Genomic DNA, 24,661 nt, shown 5'->3' with positions numbered 1-24,661 from the left:
GCTATTTTGTTTAGACTTGATATGATCATTCACATAGACTCCAGAACTATGTCTTAGCAGCCAAGGCAACAAACAGCTGGACAAAGTTAGAAGGGTATTTGATAAGCAAGTGGTGAAAGGTTGCCAGAGGTTGCCAGGAATGTGGAGTTGAGGTTACAGTAAGATCAGCAACAACTTACTTACTTCCCTTAATGTCACTGGTGTTTAGGGCAGCAATTAAAGTCTTTCACCACAAAGTTCAGGGGTTCCTTCATCGTGCCAATGGATTCCTTGTGGTTTTTGCCACTGTCATTCAAGTCTCAGGCGGAGACACAGAAATACCATTCCACTCAGATGTAATATTTTCACTGCTGTTTCCATAAGTTTTGTTTTACCAGTGAGGGTTGTTGGTCCCCAGCTGAACCTGCAGATCCTGAGAATCGATGGACCACCATTAGTCTGACCTCTACCCTTTGACCTATTTGACATAGATGACCCTACCAAAATCAAAAACATAAAGCCTTGACTCCAGCCAACATAGCTCTGTAGTTCATTGAGGCACACAAGCCTCCAAACCTACAAGGTTGTGGTCCTCTTGTAGGAACTTTATTAACTGCAGAATAATTTTAAGGGCTGAGTGGCCATTCACTTCCTCTGGATCTACAAGTACAGTACATACTTTCAGAAGGATTAACTTTGCCTTACTTCAAATAAGAGCTCACAAGCACCAGGGGAAGAAAATAATTGCTGCATAATTTAATTAACTTACACTTCGTTACCTACTGCTCATCACTATTGGAGACAATTTTAAACCCTTTTTACTTCTTATTGATTTCATCCAATATTTTGAGATAACAATAATCATATGTGGCAACAATTGGTGATGGGTGGGTCTGATGAATATGGTCTGGAGTCATTATGTAAATAAATATTAAGACTTAAATATTCTATTAGACCAGGGGTTCCCAACCTGGGGTCCACAGACCCCTTACTTAATGCTATAAATCCACTGCTTTTAAAAAAAGGTTGGGCACCCCTGCATTAAAATATTCAGAGTCAAGGATAAGATGGAAGGTGGTTTTCATTTGTCTCTTCATGTAGGTAACTAAAATTAAAATCAGAGCAATTTAGAATGCAACCTCAATTGTAAAATAATATTTAAATCAAACAATTTTAATTCAGGTGTGTGCTAAATATAAAGCTCTGATGCGCTATTGTTATGGGAAATGATTAATCAACACTGCCCACACATAAAGGACTGCATGATACATATCAATGGCAGAGGTCCAAGACACCAAGAGAGGGATTCACCATTACATCTCTTTTGCCCGAGGGCATTTGAATACAATGCAAGAACCCAGTCTGAGAGGATTAACAGACCAAAGGAAGTGTAAAGAAAAATTATTTTGACATCTTGAACACCTCAGAATAGTTGATGACAACAGAAGCAACGGACAATCTGTTGCACAGATAAGCCAGTATTATTTATTTTCATCATTATTCAAGTACATCAAACATATGACTGCACTCATATGCAATAAGGCATTTTCTGTTAGCAAACATAAAAAAACAAATTGCGCAACCCACCCCCCCCCCACCCCCAAAACCTTACTGAAGTTGCACAACGAATTCTGCAGGGGATCTGTGCACACAGGATAAGAACTATATTATATTTCTTTATACTGCACTATGTAAACAAGAACAGATTTCAAAAGGGATAATAAATTTAGCAAACTATTTGCTTTTCATCACATCAAAGAACTATACAGCCACAAGTACATAATTTTCTTTTTGCTCGAGTAGTGCCAGAAATTTGTTTATTACCCCTCACTCTTTTAAAACAGTGGTTAACTTTGGTGTAGGATTGTGGTTGTGGACCACGCTGATGAGAAGGCCTCTCTCTGGTGTTGCACAATAATAAATATCCTGCTTAAAGCTGCAGTGACCCATGAGTGATCTCTCAGCAACCAACCATGAAGAAAAACATTCAGCCATTTGGAGCTGAGCATTCTTAAATTCAGTAACTTGGAACAGTGCTCAACCATTAGAGTTATCGCCAGCCTGTTAAACCACGTATTTTTCTAAAATTTCAATGGAGAAAATAAGGGGGGGGGGGGTTGGGGAAAATACTTTGGAACTTCGCTGTAATCCAGTCATAACTACATGTTCAGCGATTTTCAGTGCAATTTCACAACATACAGTGATAATAAAACTGCGAGTGAAATCTGCTGTAGTTATGTCATGATACCTGCAGTTTGTGCAGCCATGCCTGTCTAAAATAAAAAGGCTTTGTGTAGGTAATGTCATGTAGGTAACATTTATACATAGAACATCCAAAGTGGGGCATCTTTCCCATTGTTAAATAAGGTTTCTTTCAGGGAATTATTATAGGCTTCACTTTGTATTTCCCCTTTTTTTTAAAAAAAAGGTGGTAGCTACTGATTTCAAAAGACTATCACCCCATTGAGGTCCTGCAGCTTTAGAACAGAAAAGGTAGCATATCAATTCACATTGAACATCGCCACAATCTCAACAAAAGGCCACATATCAAGCTTGTCGTAAAGTCAATAGCAATTTTAGACTACTGAGAAAACAGTCAAGTTCTATGCCATTTCTAATGTTATCAAACCAATCGTGAAAAAAAGCTGTTTTTAAGACGAGAATCTACTTCAGTCCCTGAAGAGCAATGCTAATGATTCTTTCAAAAACAGAAAAATATGGTCAGTGAACTAACAGTCAAAGCTGACTACAATATACTCAACCAAAACCAATCTGTGAACATTTAACCACTGGGTTAGGAAGATCATGGAAAGTATTCTGGGTGAATTTAGACAACGCTGTTTTCTATCAGCTCATTTTTACCATTGGATGGTAAAATGTTACCTTCTCAAGTATTTATGATCCAGAAAATTCATTCTAACCTTCCCTAGCACGGAGTAATTTCTATTCCTCCCTCTTCCCCCCACTGCACCTTTCTTTACCATTTCTTTTCATTACAGTTTTCTACTTGTGGTCCCCCTTGCATTTATGTAACTTGTGTCACTGTTCAGTAGCAGAATGCTTATCAATACAGTGAAATATTCGCATTTTGTTTCCTATTTCTAGCAAACCGTAGTTCATGTTAATTCCAGACAATATATTTGCATGTAGTGTGACACACTTAAGATTTTCAATACATTTATAGCATTTTTCGAACATGTAAAGAACAAAGCCTATCTGTACTAGTTTTCTGATTCCTTCAGTAATAGTATAATGAAAATGAGTAACATTCGACACTACAATCAGGCAATGCCTCTGCATTTAGAAACTGAAGAGGGATATAGGAGGATGGTTCTGGGACACTGGCTTTGACCGCTGTTGTTTGGACAGGCTGCAGTGTGGTGGTGATATCATGCACCCAGCACACTGATTTGCTGCTGTCCACTGCCCATTACTACCACCAACAAAACAGAACTGTTGCGGATATTGTCAGTATTACATGCTGTTTGAAACTTTGCACATTAGAGAAATTTTCTAGACTTCACTCAGCAATGAAACAGCGACTGTTAATAGCTGCACTTGAAGCATTATACTTTCACACTGCAATAAATCAGACCCACACAGGAAACTTCAGGTCACTGTTAACAAGACTCAGGGATGACCACAAGCCAAAGAGAATGGCTGCAGCACAGGACTGGATTACAAGATTGGACGCACATTAGAAGCCTCGTTTAGCTATAGACACTATCTAAAGGTGGGCATTCAAATTGCCCCTCACAACTGAAGCCTCAGAAAGCTGCAGACAGTATCTGATGGTGAGCATTCAAATCACCCCTCACACCTGTCCTAGTATTGCTGCCACTAGCTCCATTAACTTTCAAACTTTCACATTAATGCTAAAAAGAAAAAATCCATCCATACAGAAATATTTAGACAAAGTAAATCCTGTAGAATCAAAGCATTTATTTTACCTTGTTGTAAATAGTAATTCTCCAGTGAGATGGCTATAGGTTATGACAAGGAATGGTAAATACGTAGCACCATTGAAAATTTTAAGTTTTATATCTACACGAGTAAACTATTCAAACTTGTAAGCTATTAGCAATTTACTTACTCAAGCTGTACTTTTTTTTATTAAAAAACAGCTTACTAGCTATAATTTTACATGCGCTTTGATTAACATATTCTATTTAAAATAAAGTTTTGTCGCAGAATTTGGCTTCAGCAAAATATTCTTTTAATCGTAAACTGTTAAAAATGAATGTTCTGTAGGCACTTAATTAGCTTGCAAAACACAGCTTCTGTCAAAAAAGCAAACAATACTATGTACATATATGTAAAAAGTGTTATAAATAGGTTTTAAACCATAGATACTATATACATCTTCAAATTAAAACAGTAATGTTTTTTTTTATTCCTCTAAAGATGGCATCATACGGATTGTGGTGATCTATGGTAGCTCATTCACGCTTTCTTAGAATGACATAGATGATTCCACTGCACAGGGCCAGGGGGAAAGCAATCCATGCCAAAATGTAGGCAAATCCATAGCTCCCATCGTAGCGTTCTTTGTGAATGTGCGGGTACTGCACCGTATATATGGCAGCTCCACTCATCACACAAATGCCTGAAAAATTAACAAGAGTTTTGTTTAGGGTCTTTGTAAATTTATGCCTCGGTATTAAAATTGATTAACAGCTGATTAACACACCAAAAGCATATTTAATCCTTCAAGATATGCAGGATATGACTAGAAGCCCATTGGATGGAACAGCCAAGGTTTGTATGTAGAGAGACCAGAAACTGCTGGACTCAGGCTACCATTACAATTGTAACCCCACCAAGAATAAAACCAGTTTTACAAGCTGCTCCACATATTTTGGCTTGACATCGATAGCAGCTGCTGCCTCAGAGTTCCAGTTTTATTCCTGACCTCCACTGTTGACTTTGTGGAGTTTGTAGGTCCCTCATGTTTTTCTCCAATGTTTCTCCCTTTACCCCTATATCCCAAAGACGCACTGGTTGGCAGAGTAATTGGCCATTTATAGACAAAGTATAGAAAGACGATGGGGATGTGGGGAAAACAGAAGTTGATGGGGATGCGGGGTAGCAAGGTAGTTCAGCAGTTAAAACATCGCTTTACCCCAGCAAGGAATCACTGATTGGGCTCAATCCCAGCCACCGCCTGTACAGAGTTTATACATTCTCCCCGCGACCATGTGGTACTCCAGGTTCCTCTCACTTTCCAAAGATGTACAGTCTGGGCCAGTGAGTTGTGGGCATACGCTGGCACCAAAAGCATAGCAGCACTTGTGGGATGCCTAGTACAATCCTAGTTGACTTGATTTGACACTAACAATGCATCTCATTGTATGCTTTAACCGACATGTGAGAACTAAAAGTAATCTGATCTAAAATGGGATGCCAGTCTATGGCCTAGCCTGCAGGGCATGTACTACAGTCCTTCACATTTCACAAGCAAGCCCAACCATATTTTAGCAACTATTCAATACTCAGTCATCTGGCCTCACCCTACACAAGATATTCTCTGCGTTCTACCATCCATTCCTTAACTCTTCTGCTACATAATTCTAACTTGTTCTCTCTCTTTTCCAGTCCTGAGGGAAGAAGAATCAGACTTGAAACATTAATAGTTATCCTTCTCAGAGATACAGCCTGACCTGCTGTGTTGCTAGCATTGTGTACCTTTGTTTTAGTGTTAATAGGTGGTTGATGAGTGCTGCAAAAGCAGAGGGACAAAGAACCTGTCTCCATGCTGTATAAAGCTGTGACTTCAAGCAAAGAAAACTGAATGATGTGTAAACCCAGCATAGAATCTGAACTTTTCTGTTTCATCAAAGAATAGTTTTGGTTGAAATTATTCTCAAATCTTTGCACCAAAGATGAAGTTATTGTTAATCTGAGTCAGAACCCAAGTTTACTTCAATGATCAGCCTCTCTGATGAAGGGACTCCCGACACACTTGCTCAACATCGTCCGTGCATAAGAAGTAGCATTAGAGCAATAAAGTGGATTTAGAAATGGCTCAAGGGGTCTTCTTTATTAATTTGCATCACTGGACAGACAAAGTGCTTTTTGCACACTCCAAGTATGAAAATTTTAACCTGCTAGAGAAAATCTATGAAGGCGTGTGACATGGGGAAGATAAGATTTCTGCGGCAGCTCTTGATGCAAATTGGACACACTGTGGCTGTGTTACAGACTAAATGTAACAATGAACTCTAACCTCAAAGAACACTGACTGTATTCCACCTAGTCCATAAAGCCATCCGGTCAGTCCTAAAGAAAAGCTATTAACTAGATCGTTTAAAAACGCACACACGAGGAAACCTGCAGATGCTGGAAATTCAAGCAACACACACACAACGCAAACACCAGCATTTTGTGTATGCAACTAAATCTTTTACTTATTTTTAGAGTACAAGCAGCAATGTTCCTCATAAACACCCATGCACATGGCAAGAATGTACATTTTAACATAATAAATCTCTTATTAACAAATCTTCAGAAAATACACTATAGTTCCTTAGAAAATCTCCAAAAAAGGTAATTCTTGTGAAAATTCAGGACCTGAGATAGTAACAGAGACTGAAAGAACTCTAATGTAACAAAATGAACATTGCAACATTATGAAATCCTTTTTTTAAACTTAAGAGCATATAAAAACATGTTCAAAGGTAATTCAATCAACCACTCCCACACACTGTGAATCATTTAGGAAGAAGTCTGTAATAAAAACAATTTAAATCTGTCCAACATTAGGTTTTCTGTTCAAATTTAAGTCTTTACATTTCCGTAACAACAGAAAACATAACTGCATCATTGGAATTATTTTAATCTTGTTTGCAGCAACTCAGGCTCACCCTATTTTGTTGCTGTACTCAATTCATTATAATTTGAATTAGAATCCTAGCCTGGGATGGTATCAGCAGTGTGCATTTTGCTGCGCCAGTTACTATCTTCCTGTTTGTCTGCATTATTATCGACAACAGAATGTGTAGTGCCTTGAGTGCATGAACAAGATATACTCCGGGTCTGAAAATGGCCAGGGTAAATGCCATCAAGGTTATTGCAAAATGAACATTAGTACCTTTTAAAGTTAATAGTGCACTTAAAAAAAGGAAATACTGTACATTGGTTATGTAAATGTAATAATACTCATCTACCTATCAATCATGCTACTGAGGTATTGTTTAAACTTCAGTATGTTGGAACATTGCTTCATAGAATCAGTTCACAATTGAAAGGAATAAAAACCAAACATTTTCTACAAAGGTTTTTAAGTCCTTAAGCAACACGCTGATACAAAGAAATCTAGCACTATGATGCCTTAGATTTTTGTCAATGTGGAGTTGAGGGCAAGTTTGCAAATCCCGCAGGAGCAAAGGATATTGAGGGTGGAGCACCGTGGGAGGGGTGCGGAACAGGTGGCACAGAAGGAGTGCTCGGGCGGAGGCTGGTACAGGTGCAGACACAACCAGGCCCGAGGCCCGGGCTCTCCTCCTCTGCCACCTGTTCCGCACTCCTCCTACAGTGCTCTACCCTGCCAGATTTACAAACTTGCTCTCAACTCCACGTTGACAAACACAATACTGGGCAAAAATATAAGGCAGCCTAGCGCTAGACTGTATCAGCAGTGCTGGTTGCAGATTTAAAAGCCTTCGTAGAAAATGTTTCTTTTCGTTCCTTTCATTTGTGAACTGATCTTATGAGGCAACGCTCCAACATACTGGAATTTAAGCGTTACCTCAGCGACTGCGTTGATAGGTAGATGGGTATTATTACATTTAAGTAACCAATGTAGAACCTTTCTCTTTTCTAAGTGAACCAGGCAAGGTCATTTGATTTCAAACAACTGGTTTATTGATCATTACAGAAAGTCTCTCTGGTGCTTCCCACTCAATCCCCTCTTTGCAACCATATTTCCCTCTCCCTGTCCCCTTCCCACCCTCAGTCTACAATAGAGACCCACATCAGAATCAGGTTTATCGTTCACATAAAATGAAATGTGTTAAATTTTGCAGCAGCAATACAATACCTAAAATTACTATAGTCTATGCAAATAGCTTATGCGCCCTAGCTATATATATGTGCCCAAGACTTTTGCACAGTATTGTGTATTCAGATATAATTCAAGCAACTGAAATTTATTATATATCAAAGTTCAAAGTGAATTTTACTATCAAAATGTATACTTGTTACCATATATTTTCTTGTGGGCATGCTCAATAAATCTATAGAATAATAACCACAACAGAATCAATGAAATGCCGCCCACCTAGAGTGTGCAGAAGACAACAAACTGTGCAGAAGACAACAAAAGAATAATAACTAAGTAAGCAATAAATATTGAGAACATGAGACGAAGCATATGAAAGTGAATCTATTCATTTGGGGAATATTTCAATAATGGGGCAAGTAAGTTGAGTAAAGTTGTCCCCTTTCATCAAGAGCCTAATAGTTGAGGGGTAATAACTGTTGCTAGTCCTGGTGGTGTGAGGCCTGAGGCTCCTGTGCCTCCTTCCTGATGGAGGCAGCAAGAAGAGGGCATGTCCTGGATGGTGAGGGTCACTGGTAACGAATGCTGCTCTCCTGCGACAGCATTTCATGTAAATGTGCTCAGTGGTGGGGAGGGCTTTACTCGTGATGGACTGGGCCTTGTCCTCAACTTTTTGTAGGATTCTCCATTCAAGGGCATTGGCGTTTCCAGACCAGGCTGTGATGCAGACAGTCTGTACACACTCCACTCCACATCTCTTGATGTCTAACTTTTAGATTTCATGCCAAATCTCTGCAAACTCCTAAAGAAGTAGAAGAGCTGCTGTACTTTCTTTTTAATAACACTCACTTGCTGGGCCGAGGCCTCCCAAATAGTAACACCCAGGAATTTACAGCTCTTAGGCTGAAATCACAAAAGACCATAAGATATAGGAGCAGCAGTAGGCCATTCCACACATAGAGTTTGCTCCACCATTCAATCCTGGGCTGAACCATTTCCTCCAGTCATCCCCACTCCCCTGCCTTCTCCCCATACCCATTGATACCTTGGCTAATCAAGAACCTATCTATCTCTGCCTTAAATACACCCAATGACTCGGCCTCCACAGCCACTCGTAGCAACAACTTCCACAGATTTACCACCCTCTGACTAAAGTAATTTCTCATCTCTGTTCTAAATGGACGTCCTTCAATCCTGAAGTTGTGCTCTCTTTTCCTGGACTCCCCTACCATGGGAAATAATTTCACCATATACAAATCTGTTCAGGCCTTTTAACATTCAGCATGTTTCAATGAGATCCCCCTTCATTCTCCTGAACTCCAGGGAATACAGCCCAAGAGCTGCCAGATGTTCCTCAAACAGTAACCCTTTCCTTCCTGGGATCATTCTCGTGAACGTTCTCTGAACCCTCTCCAATGTCAGTATATCCTTTCTAAACTAAGGAGCACAAAACTGCACACTCCAAGTGTGGTCTCGTGAGTGCCTTATAGAGCCTCAACATCACATCCCTATCCTTATACTCTATTCCTTTAGAAATGAATGCCAACATTGCATTTGCCTTCTTCACCACCGACTCAATCTGGAGGTGAACCCTTTAGGGTGTCCTGCCCAAGGACTCCCAAACCCCTTTGTATCTCTGCATTTTGAATTCTCTACCCGTCTAAACAATCACCTGCCCATTTATTTCTTTCACCAAAGTACATTACCATACACTTTCCAGCATTGTATTTCATTTGCCACTTCTTTGTCCATTCCCCCAAACTATCTAAATCTCTCTGCAGGCTCTCTGTTTCTTCAACACTACCCGCTCCTCCACCTATCTGTTTTGTCGGCAAATTTAGCCACAAATCCATTAATCCCATAGTCTAAATCACTGACATACATCGTAAAAAGCAGCTGACCCAACACCGACCCCTGTGGAACTCCACTGGTAACCGGCAGCCAATCAGAGTAGGATCCCTTTATCCCACTGTTTTCTGACGACCAGCCAATGCGCCATGCATGCCAGTAAATTCCCTGTAAATCCACAGGTTTTTATCTTGCTAAGCAGCCTCATGTGTGGCACCTTGTCAAAGGCCTTCTGAAAATCCAACTACACCACATCTACTGCATCTCCTTTGTCCACCCTGCTTGCAATTTCCTCAAAAAATTGCAGTTGGTTAAACAGGCAGGATTTTCCTTTCAGGAAACCATGCTGGCTTTGGCCTATCTTGTCATGTACCTCCAGGCACTCCATAATCTCATCCCTAACAATTGATTCCAGCAACTTCCCAACCACTGATGTCAGGCTAACAGGCCTATGGTTTCCTTTCTGCTGCAGAGTAACATTTGCAATTTTCCAGTCATCCAGTACAACGCCAGAATCTATCAATTCTTGAAAGATCATTGTTAATGCCTCCGCAATCTGTCCAGCTACTTCCTTCAAAACCCAAGGTTGCATTCCATCAGGTCCAGATTGATCTACACTCAGACCATTAAGCTTCCTGAGCACCTTCTCAGTCGTAATTTTTACTGCACATACTTCACTTTCCTGACGCTCTTGAATGTCCAGTATACTGCAGATGTCTTCCACTGTGAAGACTGATGCAAAATACACATTTAGTTCCTCTGCCATCTCTGCATCTCTCATTACAATATCTTCAGCGTCATTTTGTACTGGTCCTATATCTACCCTCGACTCTCTTTTACCCTTTATATACTTAAAAAAGCTTTCAGTATCTTCTTTGATAATAATAACCAGCTTCCTCTCATAATTCGTCTTTTTCTTCCTAATGACCTTCTTAGTTTCCTTCTACAAGTTTTTATAAGCTTCCCAATCCTCTATTTTCCCACTGGCTTTGGCTTCCTTATATGCCCCTCTCTTTAACTTTTGCTTTGGCTGCTGTCAAATGCTGTCCAATGCTGCAGGCCATTCACTCTTCTGTTTAAAAATAACTCAACTCTTTTCACTTCTACAACCAAGGTAAACCTCAGTATTCAAACCTCAGTTGTAGTTTCCAAAATATACTTTGTACAACTGAAACAATGTTTCCTTTCAATATTCTTAATAAATATAGAAACTCAATTATGTGTCATTTCTACATGCATGTGTGATACTAATCCATTAAAAAGCATGAAATCAAACACTACAAACCTTGATAAATTAGAGTTTAAAAATAAAGAGAGAATGTAAACAACAGCAAATGGAATCCTTCTGATAAGATTTGCATCTCAGATCTTGTGCCCCAAGATCTTGAACTGTCAGCTGCAAATGAAATCTGTGCCGTTTTACTGTGCCATTTTACAATCAGGTTGTTTGAAATAATTCCAGTGTTGAAATCATTATCAATTGTTTTTTTAAACCCTCCCAATTGAAGATTTGATCTTTGCTTCTAATTAATATGGTAAGACCTCGTACACTGTGACACTATGTTTATCATTCAAGTGAGTGAAGTGGAGACGGATTACATGAATTGCATGAATTACCCAAAAAAAAATCCAGCAGGTCTAACAAGAAGTTGAGAGAGCTAATGTACTTTTGCCCTTCGCTGCACCGGGGTTAGAATTAAAGGTGGGAAAATTTAGCTGCAATTCTAAAGAAGTGTGAGGCCTCCCTCAGAATACTGCATAGTTTTGGCCAATAATACCATACAGACACAGTCGTATTGGAGACTGTACGAAGGACGTATTCATCAGGCTAATTCCATGTAGATTGGGTCATTTTACAAGGAGAAAACAAATAATTTGACTCTGTATCCTTGGAAATAAGATGATCTTATTCAATATACAAAATCCAAAGGGAGTTTGACAGAAATATTATTGAGATATTTTCACTACTAGATGTGTCATACAAGCGCACTTAACTACAAGGGGCTGGTTAGTTGAAAGGACAGAGTAATGTCCTCTTGCAGAGAATAGTGAATCACTTGGCATTCTCTGTCTGAGCCAGTGGTGGATGTTGGATCACTATAAGTACTTAAGGAGAAGCTGGTTAAGCATCTGACAAACTGAACAGTAGAAAGCTATGGAAAAACAGCACAGAAGAGGAGCTGAAGCCATCATGGATTGGACATAATCACATTATATGGCATGCAGGTTAGAATGGCTTACTCCTGCTCCCATTTTCTTGAATTTTTACTTGTTCTGTTCAAAGATCCACAATGTTTGAGTTCCTACTTTCAACTCACTATCAACACAATAATTCTTGTATTTGAGAGCAGTCTTCGGTTTGTTTCTGAAGATTGCAGAATCCATATCTTCATCTATTTGTTCTTTTTTGAACACTCTCAAGACACTAAGGCTTACCCCTTGGCACTTGAAGCCATTAACTTTCTTTACTACCCAAGTTCTTCCAGCTTATCTAGTTTTTGTTTAAGCTTAGCCAATCTTCATACTACTAAAACTAGGTCAGCCAACTTACAGTTAAAGCAGAATCTTGCATGCTGACTAACTAATTCTATCCCCAGTTCATTTTCTGCATATTCAAATACTTCAACCTTCAAATCTCCACAACTGTAAACTTTGACTTCTTTGCAATAATTCTCATTTCAAAATAAAAGGAAACTATTTGTGTAATGTTCACAGATGCTTCTTCAATTATTAAACTTCAGAGCAAGTGACCTTTTCCTAATAGCAGTCTCTTACTCTATCACTCCCCATACCATCTCTCCATGCATCCCACCATGCATGCCTGCACAAACTCTCCACAGCACAGCACATTAAGAAATATCTCAATTTCAAAACAAACTGCTCTGGGTCTGGCTAACACAAGTATAACAGAGTTCCTATATACTTGTTGCACTAGAACTTAAAAATATGAGTAAGTGATATTTAGCACATGCCCTACCATTTTGCACCATTCTGAGATCTAAAACATTAGATGTCTGCTCTGCACTTATTCTACATTGTATCTCAGCTGTCAATCATGCAATTTCCAGATAAAAGAGCACCAGGCACAGAATGAATGATTTTGAGTTTAACTTCAGATGATTCCTGGAAATCTTTAAAATGTAAAAGGAAATGGCATTCATCAATTCAAACTGTCTGACCCAAACTTTACTCATCTGACAAAGACAGCTTTTCCCTGTTTGAGATTAGTGATTTTCAGGATCAGGCAAAGCTAAAATTTCTACACTATTATTACCCAGAGCTCAGAGGAAACCAGTCTAAAAATATACAAAGAAAACTATTGTTAATGCTTTCATATCAAAACACAATTTATCAAGCGCAGCTTGTTACCCTGGCAGTTTTCTAAAATGGGCACTGAAATATATGAAAAGATAAGGGCTAAATGCATTTACACTATTTGAGGACCTGAGTTATAGGGAAAGGTTGAATAGGTTAGGACCTTTATTCCCTCGAACATGGGAGAATGAGGGGAGATTTGATACAGGTATACAAAATCATGAGGGGTATGGACAGTCTAAATGCAAGCCGGCTTTTTCCACTGAGGGTGGGTGAAACTCAAACTATAGCTCCTAGGTTAAGGGTGAAAAGCGAAATGTAAAAGAGGAACACGAGCAGGAACTTCCTTCCTCGGTGATAAGAGTGGGAAATGAACAGCCAACAGTTGTCATGGATATGGGTTCAATTTCAGCATTTAAGAGATATTTGAATAGGTACGCGGATGGGAAGGATATGGAGGGCTGGGTGTCCAGGTGTGTTTTGATGGGACTAGGCAGATTATAGTTAAGCATGGACTGTATGGCCCAAGTGCCCACTTCTGTGCTATAGTGTTCTATGACTATAACTAAAATGGTGCTGAAAGGGGAACAGACTGCAATTTTTAACCTGACTCGGGGAAATAATTTCCAATCCTTCACGCACACGTAGGATGCCACTCATGGCTTCCAAGTGCTCGCAGGTCTGAGTCACACACACAGTGCTAACTTACCTGCTGGAGGTCCTCAGCTGCAACCGCTGGTGAAAGCAAGCTGGTTTCTCCGTGTGATCCAACGCAAGGATTCCAGGGAGATGTGGGAGCAGCTACCTTGCTTCTTCTGTGCTTGGTTAGACATCTCAATGCAAAGATGCACATCCAAAGATCACAATGTTCTGAGCCAATGTAACAAATTGAAAGGTCTCACCAGCAAAGGTCAGGGAATCCTTGCCTTTTAAAGCACTAGAGCTGTACAAATGTTAGCTTTTCATAGAAGACAGTCAGGTAAGATCCATCTTGTTAACAGGTGTTTCCTTCCATTAACGCCTGCTTTCACATCCACTCTGGAGCCACTTTATCACTTTTCAAAGGTCAAATTCCAGGGTAGCCTGTGCCGTACATGCGTTGGGTGGTTATGATGTCTGTCCGTTGATTTTGACAATGACAATGGGGTTTGTGCAGGTGATCTGATGTGTGTTTGGAGGTAACAATAGAGGCCAATTCTTGAACGACATGGTCAAGGGAGTTGTCCTGATTCTGTAGGCATGGCTGTTGCTGTCGTTTCCCTCTTCCGTCAGGCACTCTCCAGGTCCTTCTGATACCTATTTTATAAGTTGCTTTGAGAAAGTTTAACCAAAGCATGCCAACCAGTTCTCAAATCCTGTGTTCCAGGTGTTGGGGAGCAATGCTGGCTTTCAATCAGACTTTATAGAGGTCTGCCGCGGTTTCTGCTTCCCCATGATAACTGGCCATAATGCTGCTGCTTAGGGAGTGTGAAGTCCTCCAAGCCTTCAACATATCTGGTGCAACGAAGTTGTGCTTGCAGGATCATAGCTTCAATATTGGTCGTCTTTGCCCTATTGAGTACTTTCAGGTTTCTGATACGGTCCAGCAATTGCCTTTTGTATACAGTCCATATTTCACAGCCATACAGGAGAACAGTGAGGACAACAGCCTTGTACATGTTCATCTTAGTGGACAACAGGTTACTGTACTAGCTTAGCACACGACTGCAGATTCAGACACTTTAAACCGGTAGAAGACTGCCACTCAAGCCCATAAGGCACTGCACAAATGAATTTCTAAGCGCACATAATTTAGACTGCAGAGGCTGTGTGCTAGTTAATCAATCTTTTAGGTATTTAAATATCCAGAACATCAGCTGTAGGCATTCAAAACACTTGAATAAATCCTCAGCTCCAGCCTCGGGCTCTTTAATTGATCGCCTCTATGAGATGTTTTTACCCTTCCAGGAAATGCAATGGAAGCCAGTGGCCCTTAGGGTCAGTCTTAATGGACAAACTGGTATCTTTCATCTATTACAGAACTGCACACTCCAACCAAACTCTCAAGCCCTCTGCCTTAAAGAAAACCCCAGTAGAACCTGTTTTGGCACAGAAAATCCCAGTAGAACCTGTTTTGGCACACGATTCTTAAAATCAATCAATCTTACACTGTCTGACCAGAGCTGAGATTCCTTGCTGTCCACCACCCAACTTATTCAGGGACTTTAGCCAAAAGGACATAGCAAGTTACAGATGCCATGAGCCAATATTTAGCAAAGCCAATGATGTACTAATAATGTATCTGGAGTGCCAAGTGAGTGATTTGTGTGTTTCATTCTTCATAATGTACAACCCAGTAACTTAAGAGACCATGTTAAGAATTGAAGAACAATTGTACACAACGAGAAAAAATCTTCCAACAACAAAATTAGCTGCTTTACTTATCCATCAGTTACATGGACATAGTGAAAATATAAATGGTAACTCCTGGAGCTTACCTGCAAGTAGCTGAAAGATTCCAGTGATGTAAAAACGGCCGCCTTTCTGAAGCGTAAATAGCTGGCAGAAAAACAAAATCACCGACAGAAAGCTGAAGATGACGGAAAGAATCATCATTGCCTGAACAGCTTGCAGCCATTCTGAAAATGCAGGGCAAAAGGAAAAACGTTACAATGCATAGAAAGGGCATCACAAAATCTTTTTGTTAATTCCGAATAGTCACACTCCTTTACAATTCTACAAATATTGTGGTAAGCATAAAAATCTGTTTTAATATTAGGATAAGTATCTACATTGGAGCATGCAATATTCCACCACTGAATTATTGCAAAAATGAAACTTAAAATGGCAAATTCAGAGCAGGAATAGGGAGCTCAGCCTGTTGAGCGTACTCTATCATTCAACAAGTTCATAGCAGATCTGTGACCTAAAGTCCATAGTCTTCCCACCACTAACATTCTACTGGCTTGCTTTTCAAGAGTCCACCTAACTCTGACTAAAAATTCCAAAACTCAGCCTCCCTCTACTGTCTTTTGTGGAAGAACAAATTAACATAAAGGCTATGACATCCATATCAGTGCCAGCTGGTACGAACTAAACTCCCAGATCAAAAAACTACTGCTTCTTTCCCATTATGTCTGATTTTCTTTGGGTTCCAATGCTTGGGCTGCACTAATGGTGACTGCAGAAATGTCACATGTTTACATTAACTGGTGCTAACTAACTACTTCATTTTCCCCCTCCAACAGCCTGTTGAGTTCTCCAAATCAGGGCACCGAAGGAGCTTGACCATCAGCACCACTCCCAACTTCAGCTGAAAACAGTTTGCCACAAGGGACATGTTCCCATCAACAATCATTTTGGTTTTCATTTTCCGCTTCATGACCTCTAGATTTCATGATTATTGAATTATTTTCAAATTTCAGGGATCATTGTAGCCAATTTAAAGATAGTAATATTCCATTGCACGAAGGGGAAAATGGTGACTGGATTGTATTGCCAAGGTGGTGATGGAGGTAGACACAAAGGAGACGTTTAAGAGTCTCCTGGATAAACACATGAATATACAGAGAATAGAAGGATATGGACCCTGTGCAGGCAGGTTAGTTTAATTAGGTATCATTACGTTAGTTTGGTACAACATCGTTGGATGAAGGATCTGTTTCTGCACAAAACCAGTCCATGATCAAAGTAGGATACAGAAATTCCATAGCAAGCGCTAGAAGAATAGCTGTTGGCTCGGACTAAAATGAGACCCATCTTTTTCTTCTATTAGTTCTGTAGGACCTTTTAAAAGGCAAATACCTAAGTGGGGTCTATATCCCCACCTTCAAAGTACTTTACCACACCAGCCTAACATCTACATTTACCACCCAACATCTCTGGGGTTAGAACTTTGTGTTAAAAGAATCTACTGTGACAGAGGGGCAATAGCAGTGCCAACATTCAAAAGGCAATGCTTGCCCCGTGTTGAGAATAAAATACTGCCCCGAGGTCTTTCAGTTTACTGGAGGGTGAGATTTCAAAGTTAAATTGTATTAAGGTTCCATCTACGACAGCCCTATATTTTATATTTACAAAATGCAATCCCATGCACGAGTGTTTGGTTGCTCTTTTAGCTTCAGTCTGTTGGCTAACACAGCAGAATTTGAATACATTGCACTGTCAGAATGAAACAGGTGATTGCTCAGCAGATTTTGGTTCAATCATTTGAGTTTCAGAACCAAAACATACGTAAAAAAATTGATCGTTCCACTAAAATTCAACAGCTATCAATTATTGCCACTTTAATTAAAAATGGTGCCAGATCAAATACAGATGGATTTAATTCTTTTGTTATTGCACTAATTGCCACTGGTATTTTGCAACAATGGCTCAGGAAACAAAAATGGATGATGAATTACAACTTAGAGCTTAGAATAACTCAAATCCAGGCCAGCATCGATCATTTCCTGAAGGAGGCAGTGTGTTCAAAGTCAGATATGTATGGATTAGATAGTGATTAATGTTCTGGTGAGTAGAGTCTAAACAAAACGTGAACTGGCCTTTATCAGAGCAATGACAACTTTCCTGTCATATTCTGAAATCTCTCCCTTGTTTATAACAATTGGTATTCCAAACTAGTTACAAAAATTCTCTGCTTTTAAAGGTCACAGTAGATTCTTATTTCCACCTCCGATGGTGCCAGTCTAACCCGTATAATGTCTGGCACAGTCACTCTGCCTCCCACCCATTCTGCGGAATAATATGCAAAGCTTCCGACGGCCAAATGAGGAGGCAGACAATGGAATGCAACCTGCAGCAACTGACATTAAGCAAGAAATTATAACCAAAACTGCTGGGCTAACTGGTAATTATTCATGTAGGGCACGCAACAGAACATCTGTAATAATGTATTTGCCACATTATTAATTATTAATGGATTTTAAGTTTCCTGACAATTAAAAAGTAGGCAAATCTTAACCACTTTGCAGAATTGCACTTTTTAAACCTGCTTTCTTGAACATTGTGTTGTCAAGAAATTTTTTTCCATGTAATACTAATTACTTTAAGCCAAGTCTCAATACAATCCTGTATAATTATTTGGATATTAATCTTGGAAGAAATGGATTTAGTTATTTTTAAATAGAAAATCAAAAGTACTGATTCTAATTTTGTCAGCTCAATTTTTACAACAGACTGATCCACTCTTCTTTATTCTTAAGGAATATCAGTATATTTGTTTCTGAAACTGCATTAATTCTACAGCTGCTTCGTATCCCTCTATCACCAACCACAGGAATATCAGTATATTTGTTTCTGAAGCTGCATTAATTCTACAGCTGCTTCATATCCCTCTATCACCAACCAAGCTGCATTTTTCATTCTCAAAGCAGGGAGACAGTTTGGTGTCATGAAACTAATTGAAGTCTTTGGTATAGGTTGTTTTTCAACTCTACCTGCCACAAACTGAATTTTCAAATTATGACGCTCATAGTGGGCTGTGAAATGAACAGCAGCAAAATTGGACCCAATTTCGCTGCAGGAACACTTTGGAAATAAAAATTACCACAATTATTTTATTTGCAATTTATTTTTGAGTTCCATTTTAAGTGGGTGTGGTATAATTTTAACATGCTCTGTATGCACAATAATTAAAACTATTTTCTTAGCAAAGCTAATTGATGAAGTGGTTTGACTTTTGAGATTTCCAATTCCAAAGCCAATTGCAATCTATGGGTATAAAACAGAAATCAAAATGGCCCTAAAATAACCATTTGATGTGTTTCTGCCGACCAGTATTAAAAGGATTTGAATTAATGAAATATTTGATTTAACAGCTAACAAAATAATTGTGAAATACAGCCATTGCATACCTCAGAAATGATACCAATGAGATTGAAAGAGTGAAGAGAAATCTTACAAGTTTTTATTTCTGGTTCTGGAGGAGCTGAGTTATAAGGAAAGACTGAATAGGTTAAGACTTTATTCCCTAGCATGTAGGAGAATGAGGGGAGATGTGATAGTGGTGTACAAAATTATGAAGGGTATAGATAGGGTAAAAGCATGCAGACTTTATTTCCACTCAAGTTGGGTGAGGCTAGATCTAAAGATCATGGGTTAAGTGTGAAAGGTAAAATGTTTAAGGGGAACATGACAGTACTTCTTCCACTCAAAGGGTGGTGAGTGTGCAGAACCAGCTGCCTGCGCAAGTGGTCAATGTGTGTTTGATATCAGCATTTAAGAGAATCTTGGACAACTACATGAATAGGTATGGAGGACTAGGGTCCAGGTACAGGTCAACAGGACTAAGCAGAATAAGAGCTTTGCATGGACTGGATGAGCCAAGGGGTCTGTTTCTGTACTGTAGACAAATGGTCATTTTGAACATGCCAAGCCTCCAGAAATTACCATGACACAGCATCACTAAAACAAACTTCTCTTGTCATGTGGTTTATAGATATTGGCAAACTCACCCATTCTAATTTGACCAATCTTGAAAAATTATTTGCACCTACACATAGCAAGCAGTAAGATAATATTCAAAGCTAAACTGTTTCTATCCTCCCCATCATGTCAAGCTTAAAAAATCTCTTAATATTCAATAAGAACAGCTCGCTCCACTTGCAAGAATTATTGACAAAACTGCCTTTTTTAAAAAATTCTCTTGAATAAAAACTAAGAGAATTATTTTTAACTGATAGATTTGACTGTCATTAATGACTTCTTCAGCAGTTAAATTTGAGTAGTCAACCCCTGACTCTGGAACATCATGTCATATTGCCAAGAGAGTACAGAAGCAACATGTTAGGGAAAAAAAATTAATTGGAACTGAGTGGACTTGAATGAATGAGAGAATTCTGCCTACGTTGCGCTGTTGCGAGCTAATCCCAGCCCAGCCCAGCCCTCCCTCTCTCTCTCTGCGAGGTGCTGACTCTGCAGCCCCGGGCGTTGCCAGGACCTGCACTTGCGGAGCTCGACCACTAGGCGCCCCCACACTTCGGAAACTCGCAAGACCGCGCCCACACGCTGCCTCCACCTTCAAACGCTGCCCAGGACAGCCGAACTAACCGGTTGCAGCTGCGCTGTGTATGGCACCGTCTCCTTTTCATCACCAAGCTCTCAGCACAAACAAACGCAGAGTGATGAAGTTTGTTTCCAGTTACACTGTCTTGCCTTTACTTAAAACGAGCAGCTTGTAAACGTTTACACTCGATTGGAAGAGAACACACTCACTCACCGTTCGTAGTATATGGCGCGCAGTTCCAAGCTTCAAGCCATGTGCAATTCTGCCAAATATCTAAACTATGGATGTCGCTGTAATACCACCAGGACTATACAAAAAATACAAACATCACAATAGGTCAAACATGTCTTCTGCAGAAGATGAAATTCCAGTCAATTTAACGAAAGCGTTCGAGTCTATAGATTTAATTCTGAACAGTCTGAATTCAACATATGGAACTCATCTATTAGACTTGGTAACTGAAAACGGCTTTTAAACTAAGGCTCTACTGCAATAAGGTATTCACGTCACTACAAAATTATCTCCATTTGGAAATTGTGAGCCACTGTTGCGGGAATTAAATTCCTGAAACAAATAATCTTTAACGAAAATATACTATACTTCCCACCGCGTTTAAAATTATATTTCGAGGTAAATCGATAGTTAAATCCGATCTTCTGCATGAGTCTTAAACCGAAAACAAATTATAAATAATAGCCTTGCCGTGCGTATACAGTGCACGAAGTGCGCTTTTACACATCTGTCAACCAAGAGAAATTTTCGGCTGTACTTACATTAACAATAGTAGAAATAAGCAGCAGAACCAGTACGGTCAAGTGAAGCACAATGATACCCGCCAACAACACGATCATTTTGATGCTTTTTCAAGTTGAAATCTAAAAAGGAGGGAAACCGAGAAAGAGGGGAGTGAGTTGACTGCCAACTGCCCCGAAAGAGCTGCGACGATCTCTGGCGTTTTCTCTTCACTGCAGTGATCTTATTAAAACTAGGGCGTGTCGGCAAGGCAGGATACGGAATGTCCGACAGAGGACGCCCCTGATCCCACTGCGGGCACCGTTAGATTGGGAGGAGACCGTATTCACTTGCACTGTTTAAACAATCTAATCTTTACAACTATTTAGAAATGCTCACTGTGACGAAAGTTTGCATCGGCTGTGGTCATGTTGCTTTTATTTAAGAATGTAAAAACCTACCCAACACAAGATGGTGCAAAAATTTCCAGGACAAGAGGGTCAATTTTAAAAAAAAATGCTACACGTTTTCTATTTGGATTATGCAATATTTCAAAGCTTTATATCCCTCTAAATGCAAAACGAGATCCAACAAATAGCTACATTCCAAATACACGGCGTATCGGAATCACCAATGTAAACGTGTTCCTTTCGTACAACTTCATCACAGGAATTCCAATATCTATTTTAGAATGCGTTGATGCAACTAAACGAAATAAGCCACCAGTTACGGTTAACCTAACCTTCCAAATAAATAACCGTGCGCCTTCTAGAAAAGCTGGTGGCCGTCAGTCCATACGGATGCAGAGTGAACGAAACCCAAAAAAATAACCGTTGAGAGAAGGATCTCGGTGTGCCAGTTTCAGGGGCTGTGTTTTTCTTAGTCCAAAACCCAGTGCGCTATTCACAAAGGCGCCATTCAGTCAGAGAACAAGTCAATTTTTGATACCTAACTTTAGGTGCCGATTAAAACGAGCAAGAGCGGATGACCATAACCAAGAGTTAAGGCAAAAGTCTCAACGGAGGGCTGTAACCTTCTGCCGCCAACCTCCAACACTTACGGTGTTTTACAATCAATAATCGATTGATGGCATGGAGCCAGCGACCAATTCGTTAAATAAACAAATCGCAGCATGTGGCAAAACGCACCAACATCTGGAAAGCCGTTTCAAATTCCACTCGTGGGATGACACTGACGTCTTTGAGTTAGCCAGTAATACATGTATATTTGTTACAGAAACGAACAGACAAGAATGTTAATATATCACAAATTATGGTGCAAAAAAATTGCTTGCCGCTCACACCCCGTCGTGCTCTGCACGATTACTATTAAAAGTGCGGCTATAATTAAAGTCTCGCACCAACTTTCTTGGTTTTCCGCAAAGTTGGCTTGATTAATGAAACGCATTATATATATTAAAATAAAATAGCCGATCGGCTGAAAGAAGATGAGTTACCAAACACTAAGAAAGTGTTCGGGTGTTTCACACGATCTCGACACTTACTTTCCAACAGTTGTCAAAACACAGAACGCATTCAATTTAAGAAAATAAAATATCTAGTCGTTTTCATCTGGAAAAAAAAGAGCAGAGATCCAACTTACTCTGTGACAGATCCTTAACAATCGAGCAGTGTGTATGTGTGCGTGTGTGAGAGAGAGAGAGATAGAGAGAGAGAGAGCGAGAGAGAGAGACCTCAACGCTAACAGCAAAGTCCCGTCAAAGAAACTTGAGGCTAAGAAGTGGCCTCTTTAGTAGGGACCAACGCCCTGGTTACGCACGGCGCCTGGGGTGTGTCCACAGCCACTTTCCAATCCCTGTCAGCGTGCTGCAGGAGGGCCGGACGCCGGCTGCCGGGGCATCACCCGTCATCGTTCGCGCTGCCCTCCTGTCAAGTCATAGGTGGCGGGCCACTGTACCATCCGCGGTTGTAGGTCTCGCAAACAAACTACAAACAGGAAATGCCGGAGTTGCTGCTGCCAGTTTTAGCAAGCTCTGCCAAGTCAACGCCAGCAGCGCGCTTCTTCGCCACAAACTAGACCGTAGTGCAAAGTGACTCCAATAACGGCCGCATTTCGGGATTCGGCACCACACTTTGAATATCTATTTTCGCGCATTTTCTCTGCATCTGCCCGTTTGATTCATGATTTCTATCTCAGAAATAAAGCAAAAAAAAAGGCCTAGAGCTTTACGAATGAGAACAACAAACTTGTTCTTGTCCGAATTCACGGGCGGAGGTTCCCGCCCTGCTCACAGGGACGCTCTCAGTTGCGATGCATCATTGCAAAGAGAGCTGTCCAGGAATTCCAGTGACTCAGTCCCCCTGGTTACAGTTCGTCTCTCCCCTCCCTGTTCGTCTCTGCGTTGTTTATAGTTACAGAGGGAAACAAATCGGCAGAGGCAACAAGGGAAATCCTGCCTATTACTCAACTGAATGAAACAGCGATGTCAAAGGGAACTCCCTCTGGTCAGGGCAGAAGAATGTTAGTTCCCCTCAAAATTACTTCGACAATTCTTTTCTTTTTCCTCAGTAGTATGGCCCACCCTTGTACGTATACATAGTTCTTAACATCAGATCATTTCAACACCTATAGTCAGATAAGGTATAGAAAAATGTAACTTCATTTAAATAAGGACAATAGGTCAGATAGCATCCGTGGAGATAAAGCAAATCAAACGCCCCAGGGTGATGACTGTTCATAACAAGAAATAATGTAAATCATCACATAACATATGAAATAATGTTTCATCTTCAATACATTCACAGTTTTCGGTTTCTATTTCACTTTTCTAACATACGTGGTGTTTTGCACTAGTTTTACATCTATTAATAATATTAACCATCTGAGGCATTGGTCATGAGGTGCTTAACATCTGGCATTTAATTTTGATGTAAAGGGAAGTGTCCTTGGGTGTCACATAGGCAAATACGGTTCAACTGGCATATATTGTTGAAATATAGAAATCAGTCACTTAAATCTGGCCTTTCACAACCCATTCCACATCCATTCAAAGTTCAAAGTAAACTTCTCATCACAAAGTATGCCATCATATCCAACCCTGAGATTCATTTTCTTGTGGGCATTTACAATAAATTCATAATAGAGTAATAACCATAGCAGAATCAATGAAAGATTGCACCATCTTGGACATCTTGGTCAGTGTGCATAAGACTGTGCAAATACAAAAAATTAAGTAATATAGATCGAGAACATAAGATGAAGAGTCCTTGAAAATGAAGCTATAGGTTGTGGGAACAGTTCAATGATGGGGCAAGTGAAGTAGCCCCATCACTGCCTGTAGTTTGCAAAGAGTCCCTCAACCTTGAGTTGATTGCCACGAGCATACATACCCAGGGTATAAACCAATGAAAATTAGCATTTTGCAGCAATTTCCTTCTTCAACATATGATTAAGTGTTTGAAAGACCAAGTTCTTTGGACTTCGACAATGGGTTGTAAGTTTGGAGGACAAATGATATCTTGGGCGCTGGGAGTGTGTGTGAGGATTTGGAGGTACTGCAGTTTGAGGAGGATATGAAGACAAGCAAAGAAAATCCATTTAAATTCATGGGGACCAGTAAAAAGTGTAGGTCAGCATGCAAGGCAATCATTGGTTGTAGACAGATCAATGAAAATACTTCTCAATCTGCCAGAACCATTTCAAAAAATTTGAATTGTTATTATAAAATTGCTGATAAATAATATCATTGTATTAAAACAATGCCGTTGATTAGCCATAAAATAATGTACAAGTCAGTTCCAAGTGGTCAAGAATTGGAGAGAAATTCCACTCAGAATGTCAAG

General features: G+C 39.9%; 1 protein-coding gene across 4 annotated transcripts; it reads right to left on the bottom strand.

The window, feature by feature from the left end:
* Positions 1–3,901: 3,901 nt before the first annotated feature.
* On the bottom strand, positions 3,902–22,896 carry pmp22b (peripheral myelin protein 22b). Of its 4 annotated transcripts, none has more exons than XM_059948749.1 (5): positions 22,638–22,896; positions 20,900–21,001; positions 20,340–20,433; positions 15,619–15,759; positions 3,902–4,585 (listed from the first exon to the last, which is right to left on the bottom strand). In XM_059948749.1, the coding sequence occupies exons 2-5, from the start codon at positions 20,975–20,977 to the stop codon at positions 4,419–4,421; spliced, it is 480 nt and encodes a 159-aa protein (XP_059804732.1). In that variant the 5' UTR covers positions 20,978–21,001; positions 22,638–22,896; the 3' UTR covers positions 3,902–4,418. The 4 variants fall into 4 exon arrangements, with proteins under 4 accessions (XP_059804732.1, XP_059804729.1, XP_059804730.1 ...); XM_059948746.1 differs by lacking the exon at positions 22,638–22,896 and adding an exon at positions 22,461–22,585; XM_059948747.1 differs by lacking the exon at positions 22,638–22,896 and adding an exon at positions 22,363–22,474.
* Between the last annotated feature and the right edge of the window lie 1,765 nt (positions 22,897–24,661).

Source organism: Hypanus sabinus, chromosome 23 (genome assembly GCF_030144855.1).
Source record: "Hypanus sabinus isolate sHypSab1 chromosome 23, sHypSab1.hap1, whole genome shotgun sequence".
NCBI classification, from domain to species: Eukaryota; Metazoa; Chordata; class Chondrichthyes; order Myliobatiformes; family Dasyatidae; genus Hypanus; species Hypanus sabinus.
This window is presented reverse-complemented; position numbering and strand designations above follow the sequence as displayed.